The sequence below is a fragment of the Chiroxiphia lanceolata genome, chromosome 8, assembly GCF_009829145.1.
Source record: "Chiroxiphia lanceolata isolate bChiLan1 chromosome 8, bChiLan1.pri, whole genome shotgun sequence".
Taxonomy (NCBI): domain Eukaryota; kingdom Metazoa; phylum Chordata; class Aves; order Passeriformes; family Pipridae; genus Chiroxiphia; species Chiroxiphia lanceolata.
In genome coordinates this window covers 19313967-19328994 of record NC_045644.1, presented here as the reverse complement: position 1 = coordinate 19328994, position 15028 = coordinate 19313967, and the positions used below count along the sequence as shown (strand labels likewise).

Below are 15028 nucleotides of genomic sequence, written 5' to 3'. Positions count from 1 at the left end.
ACCTCTGGCATGGGTGCTGTCTGCAGGCAGCCCAGGAGAGGGGTGTGATAGCCTGGTAAGGGAGTGTTCCAGCACTGGGTATGACCACCTGCTGGTGTAAAGTTCAGGGCTTTGAGTCTCTTCCAAGGGCACTGGGGGATTTTCATACAATCTTTCGCTCATCAGTTCATGCTCTGAGATCTCTTCCACAAAAACAGCCCTTGTTTGGGTAGTTGGGGATAGCAAGGATGTACCTGGATCTTCAGCTGGAAATGTAGTTTCTCCCTGAAATACTGCAGTAAAGAACAGACAGCCTAGTGCTGCCTTTCTCTTATAAAGCTAAAAAGAAAATTGTAATGGGAGACCTAAAGGCTTTCTAAGCCCTCCTCCAGCTGGGAATGGTGGAGAGGATTTCAGTTGCTGCCACACCAAGGATCAAAACAGACCTCCAAATTCTGGGGAGACTCACTGTTTGAGAGGAGGGATGGAGGGTACTTCTGGATGAAAGCTGTGGGGAGTACTTGCCTGTTCTCTGTTAGTTTCATGATTGTAGTGCCTCGTGAAGAAAACACAATGAAAGACATCCGCAACATTGGACTGAAACAGAAGAACAAGCCAGAGCCATGTCACACACAATACTTCAGCAAATTTTCATTTGCTAAGAAGCACTGAACAAAAAAATAAGTTGTATAAATATAGGAAATTAAAATATCATCTTAAGAAAACTTTACCTTATGAACTTCTCCGCTAGGCTTTCCACAAAAGAGTAAATCTCAGTCCAGTGATTTCTGACACTTCCAGATCTGCATACAAAACATAATTCATTATATTAATCTTTCTTTGCAATTAAATTCCTTGTTCCACTTTGAGTTTTAAACCTGACCTATTCCAAAGGTAGGTAGGGACATAAATTATATACAGTTGTGTTGCAAGCTGTAACAGGAACCATGAAGACAAAATTGACTGACTCAAAGACAAGTAAAATAGGTCTGAAACAGTTTACCATACAATACTGAAAAAAGTTCAGTAACCCTTCCATCTGCTTTTATTCCTTTTATAGCATAAAATATAAATATCTTCTTTTAGTTTAATTAATTTTATTCGACTTCATTAAATCATCTGCTAGCAGGTTATTTACTTCCCTAGAGCACAGCTCTGCCCTTGAAGCCACAGAGTCTTGACTGATCTTCTATTCTCCCAGAATGCGTGGGAGAATGTTTCCATGAATTACTGTTTGTTTCAAAAGAGAAAGCTTTTGAAATAATTCAGAAAGGAAAAGCAGTACTCTTGGCTAATTTGCTGGACTAGTGTTATGGACAGTCAATCCCTGGCTCCATTGTAGATTTCTTGTGAAAACTTGGGTAACTTAGTTACATGCAGAGGACTTATTCATGCTACCATTCCCATTATATACAATTGTATTACTGGCACTCCCTGGCTTTTTTTTTTTGCCAAGTCTTATCAGGGACCCCCACAGTCTGATGGGACTCAGACCGCAAACAGAGCCCTGCACACAGCAACTCTACAGTAAACTATAGGCAATTTCTACTGTGTTGTTCTATACCATACACTTTCAAGACATTAAAAAGGCAACAAAGCATGAAAAGTCAGTGGTTTTAAAAGCCCTCCCTAGGACTGTGACATTTATGAAAGAATGACCCATTTGCTTTCCTTGCTTGCCAAACTCATCTCTCAGGTGTTTTAGGTAGAACGATAAATGAAACAATGGCACATACAGAAGAATCACAGGGGCTTAGATGCAGAACTAAAAAAGTTCTGAAATTTAACTACTATAAAGCAGTAGGAGTCCTCTTAACTGAGGCTAGGCATTTTTCTGTGTAAACGTGAGAAAACAATTTCATATTACAATTCTCAGCTCTGCTATGGGCTTTCCAAGTGACCCCGTGCCAGTCACTCCTGCCCTCGGTATGTCAGGTACAGAGCAGCACACAGAAGCCCACATGTGCAATGCAGTATGGCACTGCCTGCCCTGCAGCAGTGCCAGCAGAGTGGAGAAGAGCAAAGATAAAGGGACAAGGACCAAAAGGAGTCTCCTGAAGTACAAAAGCTAGAATAAGCTGTCTTGTGTAACCCTGTGCTTTTATGCTGCTCTTCTGGAGAACTGGTGATTCATTCACAGAACAAACTGGTTATCAGAGAATGAAGAAATTGCCAGGCACTCAGACAGGGCAACAGAACACCAGGGACTGCTCAAACCAAGGGTCTGGATCCTCTACAGTCTCTCATTTATGTGTGCTACACAACAACACGTCAGTGTATTTGTGAACAGCACCAATGAAAGGTGCTGGCACTATTAACAAATTAACCCTTTCCTCATCATTAAAACAATAATCCATAACTCATGCAAGGTATATAGTTTAAAGACTGCTTTTCCAAAAGAGATCCAAGACAGCTCAACACCTATAGTTCTCCAGGATTTTTCTGAAAATCCTAGGCTAAATCTCTAAACATGAAGTCAGAGAGATTTTCCTTGAATCTCTCCAAGATGCATTTACAGCTCCCAATTTTTTTGTATTCTTTCCCCTTTGGAGCCAACACTCTCAATTTCATTCTGAGTTTGCCATCTGACTTAAATTCAATTCCTGAAATTTTCAATGAAGTCAATTCCCTACACAGAATACCCATAGTTTCTCACTTGGAAAAGACTGACCTATTTTGGACAAGGTATCAAATTTCTACTGCCAGCTGCAGAGGCACTGATGCAATCCAGAAAAGAAAGTAGCAGTGAATTTTCTTTAGAACAGCAACAAACCATTTTCAGTATCTTCTTGGGACTGTCAGAATCCTTTTTTTCCCCCCTCCCTTCTCTTTTTTTAATCTACTCCTCAGGCAAAGAACATCTTGGTAAAACAGCCTAGACACTGAAAATTCAAAAAGGTCGTAAGTCAGTAATAGGGGAAAAACATGAAGACTTTTAAACTGAAAATGCACAGATAACCTTAATACTATGCAATTCCACGTACTTTGACTATAATGAAACACCCTTCTCCCCTAAGAAGAATGCTGCACTCGCATCTTGCTTATCAGCTGGGACGTATCAAAGTGTCCCACCTATCAATGGGGAAATGTCAAAGCCAAATAAAAATACTAGCAAGAAAATATAAATGTTTTTAAATCCCATGGAGAGAGTACCAGTGAAGTGGTCAGCACTTAATCACTTTCCCCATCGCACTCCTTCAAGCCCAGGTGTGTCATCTCCCACTGCAAATGGTGCCCAAATAACACAAATGCCAGTCATGTCTAACCTATTATGAACACCAGTGGGAGTGGCCTGGCGTATAGAAGAACCTGATTTCCTCTCCCTCCCACCAAAGCTCACCTCTAAATATCCCTGCTTGTAATGTACTTTTATTTGCCATTTCATATATACATGTTTTGGAGGCTTCTTGGGTTTGTCCTGATAGTTTCATATGTTGCCCCAGAGGCCTGACCCCATACTACCAGCAACATCAGTTTTAATGGTAGATTAAAAAAAAAAAAAAAACTTTAACAACAAAATGTTTGTTAAATTATATAGTAAGTTGCCAAATGCTGTCAAATATGAGCCCCAACACTGACAAACAGAACTGCCCAACACTACTGAAAATCCTGACCCATTTCACTGCCTTTGGGATCTTATTTTTCCACACTGCAGAGTCACTGTTGCTGTCAGTATAAACTAACTTGCTGCCCTTCATGGCTGAATCAGACTCAGAGGCTTTTGCCCTGGTTTCCCATGGCATGTGGGAAGCTCCAAACATACTCTAAGCTCCTTTCTGACCACGACCAATGCTTGAAAGCCGTACTTATATTTAACTCCACAGTTACCAAGCCCAGAGAAAGAACAGGGTCTTTCAGTGATGCTCTGCAATACACGTTACCCTTGGACATCCACACAGCATAATTTTTACAGCCATTTTGGTGCTTTTCTTGTTTCCCTTCAAACTTTACAGTAAGTAAGAACAAACTCCTCTTAATCGGTGTACCTGTGCTAATAGGAGCCTCAGATAGAGTTGGCATGTGATTCCCAATGTACCATCAGTAAATAAACAGATTCCTTGTCTGGTCTGTTTGGCCACCAAACGATACTCTCCTGTAAGATTCCTGAGGAACTGTGAAGACTTCAGAATAATGAGAAAAGAATAAATGAAGCATGGAAAAGATCAGCACTGTGCAGAAAAAACACTGGGGTGGGACACACTCGCCCCCCCCCCCCATCAGCAACTGGGAGAAGCCATGGGGAAGTGACACAGCCAGGGAATCCTACGTATCCTGTTGTGGAGTTCTGTACCAGTAGGTCCAGCAAGACAGCACTGTGGCTGTCTGCAAAATAAAGAAAGCCTGTGTTACAGCTATAACTATCTTGCAGGCCTTGTGGGTTGCCTGCTTTCAGCCATCGGCTACCTGGTTCAGCTCCTCACATCAGTCGAAGGCTGTCACCACTCAGCTGAGCCCTGGCCTTCCTCCCTGTGCTCTCCCCACTGAGGAAGCCCAGTGAGACTAACATTTTCTGCAAACTATCGAGCACCACAAGCCAAAGACCTCTGCAGATGGTGACAAACGGGTGACAAGCAGGTTGTATGCCTTTTGGAGTCATGCAGGATGGTGAGACTTCAGGCCTCGGAGGTTGCATAATTCTCATGGTGAAGGAAAGAGCAAAGCAATACAGCGCTGCTGTGGGCAGCCAGAATGCCCCAGAAAGCATCTCAGGGCCTGCTTCTGCTGCCTGTTCCACTGGGGTGAACCCAGAGTGGGACCAGAGAAGCCCTGGTTTATACCTATGCAATTGGGACCAGAATTTGGCCCAAGTGAAGTTATGAAAAAAATCACAGGAGTCATTTGTCTTGAGCATGCTCCCTTCTCCACAAGCTTTGCTCCCATTACACCAGACAAAGAGAAAAGTCAGCAAACCACAACACAGGAAAGAATGTCCTCCCAGCCTCATCAGGACTGGGCTCAGAGGAGCAGCTGCTGCCGCAGCTCCTGCTGCTGCCGTTTTCCTTAATTTCACATTGCTACCACTTGATGGGAGGGGAAAAGAGGAGGTCAGCAAGTATTTCTGGGGGTGGAAGGAAGTGATGTGATTCCAAGGCTTGATTCTGCTCCTACTGACTTTGGAGAGATTCCTTCTAGTTTAGCAGAGTTCTGCGTCAGTATAAAAACAGTGAGCATGTTAAGAGTTGTGCCTACCCAACGTGAAGTATTTCACTGCTGTTTGTTCAGACAACAAAGAGCAAGATGGATTGGAAACATTCTCTTCTTTCCTAAGAGGTTCCCAGAGGCAGAGGAAGCTGGAGCCCAGAGAAATGAAGCAGCGCAACCCTGGCATATGGGATGCTGCTCTCAGCTCAGTCACTTCAGCAAGCAAAAACCAGGAGGGCCAGTTCTGTCTGTCCTAGAGTATGTGATGCACAGTTACCACTAAATTCACTGTCAGGAGTACACACAGATCAACCCAGTGCAATATACAGCACTCATGCAGCTTTGCAGTAGAAGTTAAAACTCCAGCCCTACCCAAACAGTAAATATTTTTATTACCATACACAGAGAGAAGGCAACAGGACCCAAAGCCTTTCATCCCTGCTGAAAGTGACAAAGTGAAATCCCTTGAGAGCACAGCACTGTCCCTTGTCCTATTCCACACATACACACACACCACGTGCACATTTGCCTCCATTACAGATTTAGCTCAAGGCAGCAATTCTGCAGATCCTGAAGCAAGAAAAAGAAACATTATTACTGATGGGTTTAGTCTGAGTACAGTGTCAGGGGAGTATACCTCCTATTGAGTTTGTAGGTCTCAGTAAATCTCTACTTCCTTGAGCTAATGGTGGCACTGTACATGGCCCATTGCTCAGAAATGAAACACTGTTATTTCGAGGGCTTTTTGTGGTCACAACCACATTGTAGACAACAAAATTCTTGCACATGGCTAATAATGGCTCTGCAATAAAAGCAAACCCTGGGGCATTTAGTTTGTTGTGGTTTCAGACACGCATGCTCAATTGCTCATCCACCCCTCTGCTCCCTTCTGAGCCAGCAGAGCATTCAAAGTGACAAGAATCCTCCTTTCCCAAGCAATGTTTCTTGCAAGCATGGAAGGGACCTTGACTGGGTGATTCATCCAGGCAAGGAAAGACTAGTTTCTATTATCTGCTCCAGAGGCAATTAGAAACACTGGCAGAGACAGCCATTCTGAGACAGTCCTTGCTTCAGAGTACTTGTAACATTAATGGACAAAACAAGGGCTGGAGTGGGGAGGGGAAGATGCAGAGAGGTGACTGGAAAATGGATTTTAATCCTAGGCCAGCATCTGAGCACAGGATCCAAAGTACCTGAATCTAAAAGGTTTCATGACCAAACCCACTAATTTCATACCTAGCTTTTCTCCTATAAAGCTACTGATAAAGTCTGCAGCAATATTAGAGATTTCTATGAAATCATGCCTCAAAACAATGCCCTTTAATCCTACAGTCATCCATCTGGTTGACAAATTCTGTCCACCTGATGCTACATTATACCTCTTGCTAAGTCCCTAGCCAACAAAAGGGCACAAAGTGAAATTCAGAAGCCATGCTCCCACTGCATCCAACCACTTCATATCTCTCTGTGAAGGTCCAGAGATGCTCTAAGCAGCATCAGGGCAGGGAGACCCACTCTTAGCATCCTGGTACTCTTCAGCAAAACACGGGGAACAAAGTGGGGCACACAATCCCAGTCATGCTGCAACATTCTTACAAGGTACAAATGATAGCCAGGAGCAGGGATATACAACTCCAAAGCTGTGAATATCTCACAGAAGTCAATTCATTTCTGCATTTGAGATCAAAAGGTTCAGTCCTACTACACCTCATACAAACTCACAATTTGCACCAGCATTTGGCCTGCAAACCCAGACTAAAGTAATGAAATTCTCAATCACTGAACACACACAAACAAAAATCCCAGGTCAGTGGGAATCTTACGGTTTATTTCCTTGGCTCAAGCCCCAAATAAATCAGATTTAGTTACATGCATAAATAGACTGCAAATGACAAGCTGCCATGGCTTTTTCTTCCTGTTAACTGTACATGTTTTACGTCAAATAACCATTACCCATTAGCTTCACCTTGTATTTTATAAAGAATTTTTTTCTTGGAGCAGAAGGAAGGATAATCGATTTTCCTGAATATTTTTTTCCCTGACAAAAGTCAAAGCTGACAGAATAATATCAGACAAAATACAAACAAATAAAACCTGGTTCAAATAACATAGGTATGTCTGAAGCAGAATAAAAATTTGCTTTGAAACATTCCGAGCCATATACCTGGGTGTAGGCAAATCACAGCACTGGCTGCAATAAAACCACAACAAAGAAAGATGCAAAGGCAAAATACCAACAGATTATGTTTTGAAAACAATAAAAACATATTGCTTACAGGCAGTTGGAGATTATGAGAGGTATCACATAGATGATGTGGTCAAATTGTAAAGGGGGAATTCAGGCAACAAAGGAGGAAGAGATAGTCACAACCACTTTTAAATAGAAATCAATGTTATCTAAGAAACAAAGGTGATGCTTCTGTTCAGACAGCAGCTCCTCTCAGCTGACCTGCATCAGGTTCTACATCTTACAATGAACTGAAGCCTGGCTGCAGTAGGTAGGTATTCTTGCTTAGAGAAAAGGTAGTTCAGCACCGGTTTAAGTCAGTCAATACAAAACTTTCAAACGTAATTAAGTTAGGTGATGTGTTCAGACACCTATTTTTGCCAGCAATCTCACTTCCAACCACAACAGTGTTGTCAGCCTCTCTTCCTCTTCCCATACATTTATAATTATAAAAGCTGATATTGAAAAGCAGCTCCTGAAATGCCTTTTGCTCTGAAATCTTTTTGGTTTGCCTAAAGCAAATTAGGAAGTATCAACCTGTTTCCCTCCTGACACTTCCCATCCCCACAAAACTGCCTTTTCAAGGGCAAGCTGAGGAAAGGGACACAGACTCAAAACACAAAATCATGAAGGAGGTTGGACAGGGTAGCTAATTCACATCTAAACAGAGGTTGTGTTCTTCCCCACCAGGTCCCTACCAGTGACCGTTCACTGCTGGAGCGAGGCTTACCAAGTTTAAAGAGAGGCAGCTGCAAAATGGATTACAAGTGAGAGGCTGGGCATATCATACTGATGTCTTTACCAAAGTTGCTGTTGACAGAGATGCTCTTGGAACACAGGAGACAAAGTAAAACAAAGGTAATAGGCCCAAAAAGACAAGAGAGCCTCAAAGAGATACTACACAGAAGCTCAGGGGGAAGATGAGGAGTGGAGAAAGGGTAGTTAGGCCAGACTACCCAAAAATCAGTTATAACTAAACAAAACCAGCCAAGGCTTTACCCACTGCCACATTTCCACTGCCATCACCTGGGCTGTGGAAAAAGGAAAAATTTTCCCAAGGCTGTGCAGCTCATTTTTCCTCAAAATCCAAACAACTTTTAGCAAGCATCCCAGCAGAAAAAATAAGAAAATACTTTTGTCTATTTCACAGTCAAAAATAATCAGGAACTCTCTCCATACTTGGTAAATATAAAACATATACAGCTCTGCAGCTCAGATCTGTCATGTCAAGCATCACCAGAGGCAGATATTTATGGCAGTTGTAAGTCCTTACTTTAAAAGAGTTTCTATTTGTTGCACTAATAAACAATTATAATGATGCTACTAGGCACTGATATAATAAGGAAACACAAGAGGCCAGTCATCCTTTCTGCTCTGCAAGTGCAATTCAATATGATTACAAACAACAGCTGGATGTTAACAGCAAGGCAAGATGAAAGGAGTTATTTATATATTCAAGTACGTCACTACAAGACCTGATGGTCAAGCAATCAAATCTCTAACAGGATCTGTCCTCCACAGTTTGGGATAGGACTGAAACAAGTTCCTTGTGCATCTGGACAACCTAAGCAAATGAAGCAACCACAGCAAGTGAGAACTACTCAACGATCCATTATGTTGGGTTTAAGAGTTATGATTGTTTAAAGGTAAAACGGAGATCTTTGCTATCACAGGTGACTTGATCTTACTACACGCCATAGGAGACATGGGTATGCCAATTGAAAGGTGCATTGCCTTACCTCATGAAGAGAAAGTGCCTTAGCTGCAAACAGAAAAATTTTTGCTGCTTCGGTATGATAATTTAAAGTCTTCCACTACACCTCCAAATAAGCTCAAGCCTGCATAACTCATAAAGAGTGACACACAAACAGCAAAAGATTGCAGACTCTAGGCAGCCGCCTCTGCAGCCAGTGAATGTCCACTTCTCCTAGCTTCAAGAGATCTGCTCCTTGAGGCAATCTTAATGTGGCTCTGGCACGGTCAATCCTAAGGAGGGTGATGGCTGGTCTCCCTCCCACACATGCTGCTTTTCCCTTTCACCATGCCAGCTTCTTGGGCATCTAAGGCTTAGTGCCACTGCTCTGATCTTGCCTATCCTATGGAGTTAACATAAAGGACTGCAATCAACTTCAGGCAGAGGAAGAATTGTAAGAAAACAGTGAGTTTCTTCTTCTAATTGGCAGCATATATATTATACCAATAACTTCACCAGAAGATGATCTTTTCCATCTGATGGTTGTTGCCTGCAGGATTAAATCCCCATAGACTTTGCCTGGTAGAATAAACAGCAAAAATCACACCCCAGTATAGACATTGCAGTAACACACACTGCATAAGGAGAAAGGTTGGTTGACTTCTTCCAAATTGCCTCCTACTGATGTGTGATTACATCTTTCTATGGAGAAGCAAAGCCAAGCAGACTTAAAAGTCATTTTGGTTCACTCAGGCTGACTTTAGAGACAGGGCCTGTCATTCAGCAAGAGAGCTCACTACAGGGTCACAGGATTAAAGCCTGGAGTTTTCACAGAGCCACTACTTCAGTCCCACTGTTAGACAGCTAATTAAGACTGTATCTAACTTCAGACTGGCAAGGCACCAACAAAGGGAGGCAATACCCAAGCCATATGAGGATACTCTGTGGTGTATATGGCTGGGTTTTTGGGGGGTTTCTCCCATTAGAAATCAGAGCCAGAATTCTTAGCAGATAAGTATCAGCATGGATCCAATTATAAAATAAGGTGCCCACTGCATTTACAGATTTACCAGCTGCTTCTGACTGGCTTCCTGCCTTATCCCTATGGAATACCCTGACCCTTCTCAACACTAAAGAGTTACCTAGATCCTTCTTCATGAACTGTCCCAAGATCCAAAGTCTATTCACTTAGTCTCTATGTGCCTCCATAAAGCTCCTTGTGTTGTGCCAGATCTCACAGAATACAGCTGGGACTAAATACACCCTTACCCACCATGGGACCTATGGCTCCCAAGATCCAGTACTCTAATATCACCCATATGGATTGTAATGCAATCTCATTGAGACCAAAAGCAGCTTTGCCACCACATTGTCACAGACTTGGTAGGAGCAGGGATAGATTCTAAAACCACTCAGGAGCCTAAATAACTCATTACAGCTTTTTACCAAAGAGGAACTCTTTGATGTAACTCTTACAACTCATAAAGACTCAGTTTGCAGCTGAAGCCAAAGAGAATTTTCCCACTGGAACCCAAGCACATGACTTTTTACTTCAACCGTAATCAGGTCCAGTTTCCAGTGGACCACTGTAGTGAGAGGATAGCACCTGAAACAAAATAAAAGACCTGTAGCTTGCTAAAAGAAAACACATTATTTCAGGTATATAGTACTGGAGAGAAACTTGCTTACATGATCAACTTCCTATTGCTTGACAGATCAGTAACTCTGAGCAAATTGCTCTCTTCTCTGCCTTTATTTCCCCAAATATAACATAAGTAATAACAGCCAATAAAGTGCTTTCTGATCTACAGATGAAAAGTATCATAGAAGCACAGTGTGGAGATTGCTAGGAGTACTCAATGTCATTGTAAACAAGGAAATCGCACTATAGAAGACAGAGAACCCATACTGCAATCACCAACAGTCATTCTTACAGGGAATTCAATACAGGAACTGGGCATAACAACAGTACCAGTCACTCCTAGAAAGCCTGGTAGCAATAAATTTGAGAACTAACAATAGCCTTCCACAGAGCTCTTTCTAGACACGTAAGTTACTTCAGGGACAAGTTCTTAGTGAAAGGAAAACAAAACAATGACCACATGGCGTATTAGTGCATCTTCTAGAAAGACAGAAGGCCTTTAATCTTCAGCTTCTTTTGCTCTAAAATCAGAATCACTACTTACTGATACTTACTTTTTCCTTTTGAATACAGGAATGTACATCCTGAGTGATGGTAGCTTTTCGCTTCCTGCAGGCTGTGCAGAAGGCCTTATGGACTGAATAGCTCTCCCAGCTGGGAAACAGCACAGTGAAGAGCTCATACCTGGCTTGTGGGCAAGAACCATGAAGAAAAGTCTTCCGTCTTTCATAATACCATGTCATACAGACAATCCAGGATGTATTAGATAACACAGCCATCACACTGAGTATATGTGGGAGACTAACAATTTACTCCTTGAGTTAAACCCTTGTCAAGCCAGCAGTACATCAGGGGAAACAGAAATTCATGCCTTCTGAAAAACACTTGTGGGTGCACCAGTTTACCACTTGCCTTGCTAGTGCTTGCTGTAACACGCCTATACCTGTGAGCTTAATCATACCTCCTGGCCATACCTGAATTCAGCTGACATAGTATTAAAGAAAAGTATTTGACAAGCTATTTTAATAGATGTTACTCAAACACAAGTTTAGACAATTCCAAAGAAGTTCAGCAAAAATAAGTTTTATAAAACCTTGTTATTATAAGCGAGTCATTAAAAAAGCAACCACTACATACAAACAGTCTGGTCTTAACTTTAGGTAGGTCAGCACAGCCCTGGCACCACTAAGTCCCACAGGTGACATCTCAGCACATACCCCGAGTCTTGACACAAACCCCCAGGAGTTCTGGGGGCACTGACCAACATCCCCTCAAATGAAATGCTCAAAGCCCGCATACCAAGTACTGCAACCTTAAAGCGACATGATCTCCCAGGTTTGCACGTGAAACTAACCCAGGATAAAGCACAATGCTACCCTAAATGCTCCTCTTGAAAACGTGCAAGTTTTGGGAAGCAAAAATACTCAACCAGCCCCACACATCATGTTTGGCATCAGGCAAAGCCACGCGGGGAGACGGGGGAAACAACGTCCCTGCCGCTGCAAGGAGTCACTCAAGGGTGAATAAACGTTTTTAAATGCGACTGTCACTTACTTATCCAGGACGAAGTAGAGATCAAAGGCACCGTGACAGGAGCGCTGCTCTTCTTGCTCTTCCTCCTCCTCCGGGCGGGCGCAGGAGATTAGGCTCCCCATTGCCAGCAAGAAGCAGCACAAAAATGCCGCTTTCTCCACGCTCCTCCAGCAACTCGCCATCTTTTCCCTTCCTTAATTCTTCCTCCTCCCCCCGTCTCTCTCTCCCCCTCGCTCTCTGCAAATCTTACAGGCACTTCGGAAGCACCGAGGGTAGAGAAAAAAAATCAAAACAAGCAAATAAACGAAAAAATCACTAACTTCAGAATCTCAGCTCAACCCTGAGAGCTCAAGGCAGCCCTGCCCGCCGGACACCGGACCGCTGGCTCAGGACTGGGGGCAGAGCCCAGGCAGATGATTCCCGGAGCCCAGACCCCATAACCCGCCGCCTCGGCAGCTGCCCCGAGCAGTCAGCCCCGTCCCATAAGGAGAGAAGAGATTCCTCCCGCAAGGGCTAGAGGCAGGAAGGGGCAGAGGGAGGGGAGCGGGAGGAGGGAGACAGGATCTTATGGGGGCAAGCTGAACTGGGACTTTCCTGTTCCGGGATACTGAGGTGGGAGAAGCTGCTGCGAGCGAGGGACCGAGGTTAGGGATCGCTACCCCGGCGCCTCTCCATCGTCCCCGGGGCACAGCTCGGGCGTTCCTCCCTCCTTTCCTCTCGCACTGCCCTCGGGGCAGGACAGCGGGGAACGGAGCAGGAGACTCCGCCGGCGGCGGGAGGGGAGCCCAGGCAGAGACAGGGGCAGCCCAGCCACATTCCGGGGCATCGCTGCGCGTCCCACTAAGCCTGGTCTCTCCCAGGCTCGGGAGGGGAAGGAGCCTTGAGGTGGCCAGGGCTGAGGGGGGCAGTGGCCGAGGCGGAAAGAAGTTGATGTAGGAGACGGGCGTCATTGCAAAAACCTGTGACAAACCGGAGGTGGGGGGATGGTGCGAGGGGGCAGTTGTGAAAAATCTAGTTGCAGATGAGCGCAATTAAAAAGGTTATTGCCTGGGGGCGGGGGTAAGGGGCAGGTTTTCACAGCCCTCTCGTGCCACAGCATATTGTTTCTCTTCCGTGGAAAACTTGGTCCACTCGCCCTTGGACTCTGCACACATCCTGCAGGCAATGAGCAACGATGAAACGCAATCCCTTAATGGAGGCTTTGCACAGTAGCATAACCACTCCCCGCCTCTTACACAAAGGTTACAAAGCACTGCCCTAAAGAGTTGGCCCAGCTCATCTGGATGCTGTCTCCAAAGTTGGAATAATTAGTGGCTTCCAGCCGCTTCCCCCTCCCCCATACCCTTTGCAGCCCCTAATTAATGAAAAGAGCCACGGGGAGGGATGCGAACGGAGTCACTTTGCATGACGGAGTTGGGACTAGACATTTCTCTTTCTTTCTTGGGGGGAGGCTTCGGAACGCGAGTCAAGGTGGAAGGAATCCATCCCCTGTGGGGCGCTGGCGCGCTGCCCCATCAGGCATCAGTCCCCCAAACACCCACTTGCATCGCTGGGACCTCTTCACTCGGGAAGCTGAGCCGTAAGGCTGCGGCCAAGAGCCGCTTCCACGTGCCAGCAGTAAAAAGTGATACCTGCTCCCCCCGATCATGCCGGTACCCGCAGGGGCGCACGGCCGGCCCGGGCGGGCTGAGTTCGCTGCCCTGCGAGGAGGCGCTGAAGGGGCCACGGTGCGGGGGTACGGGCGTGGGCACCTGGATTGTTTCCCCACAGCACACGGCAGCTCTGCCCTGAGCCCTACCCGCCTCCATCGGGCAACGGTGGGATGTCGCGCAGGCGGCGGGCCCTTTCTCTCTGCGCCCGACGAGGACACGCGTGGACACGGCGCTCCTGCCGCCTCCGCGCAAATCCCCTTCCCCGTCGCATCCAGCGCCCCTTCTAGCAGCCCTTGCCGTGTTTTGTGCGGTATCAGCTGCTGCCTGCAAGTCTGAAATAAAATTTGCACTTCGGGGAAAGCATCTCGGTTTCAGTTCCCTATTTCTGTGCTGGACCAAGTTCAGACACATCCAACCGCGGCGGCGGTCGGGGACTTATCAAGAAAAGATTAGAGGGTCCACCGGTTTTCAGCCTTTCGCCCCGTTTAACTATGCCCAGCTAACAGCTGAAGGCACTGCTTGAGCTCACCACTTTAAAGGTTTTTGAGCAGTGGCCAGTTGAGACCCAGCGATTACTTAGATCACGGAGAAATACAAGAAACCCACATCCTCTCTGGCGACATTCACAAAAAATGAGCAAGCGGCTGCTGGGCAGCAGGAATCCCCCTTCCTCCCGCTCCGCCGGCCTTCGGCCTCGACGGTGCCCACTAGTGTCCGCAGCCTGTGCGGTCGCCGGGAGCAGCACCCCCCGCACTGAGTCCCGGCCGCCCTCGCCACCCCCTGCCCGAGGCAGCCGTCCTTCCCCGCACACACCGTGGCCTTTCGAAACAAAATAAAAATGTTGATGGCTCCAGTTTCCCCCGGTGTCTCGTGAATATAGGACTGTTTCGTAAACTAACGCGGCAGACTTCAAGAGAGTCTCCAAAGCCGAGTAAGGCACTAACGAGAAAAAATCCGCGGTAACTATTTTCCGATAATGTGCAGAATGTGCACTGCTGTTTTCTGATCTCTAATATATTCTCTGACTCTGCAAAGCGAGATGGATGGCTCACCTGCCTTCTCCAAAGGGCCCGGCGAGGGGGACGTTTTAAGGCTAGGTGAGCATACACAAAACAAGGATACGGCTGGGTCCTGCCACGGTTAGTGTTGGGCAGAAACAC

At 45.4% G+C, this 15028-nt stretch overlaps 1 protein-coding gene across 2 annotated transcripts in view; it reads right to left on the bottom strand.

The window, feature by feature from the left end:
• Nucleotides 1-12839, bottom strand: part of ANTXRL (ANTXR like) — a 58804-nt gene extending 45965 nt beyond the window's left edge. The window contains exons 1-3 of one of the 2 annotated variants that reach the window (XM_032695394.1): nt 12238-12839; nt 711-782; nt 505-576 (exon numbers count right to left, since the gene is read on the bottom strand). In XM_032695394.1, the coding sequence (XP_032551285.1) occupies nt 505-576; nt 711-782; nt 12238-12398 (305 nt within the window). In that variant the 5' untranslated portion in view covers nt 12399-12839. Of the gene's footprint in view, nt 1-504; nt 577-710; nt 783-2650; nt 2702-12237 lie in introns of those variants that run through there. The other variant, XM_032695395.1, reaches the window with a different exon arrangement.
• Between the last annotated feature and the right edge of the window lie 2189 nt (nt 12840-15028).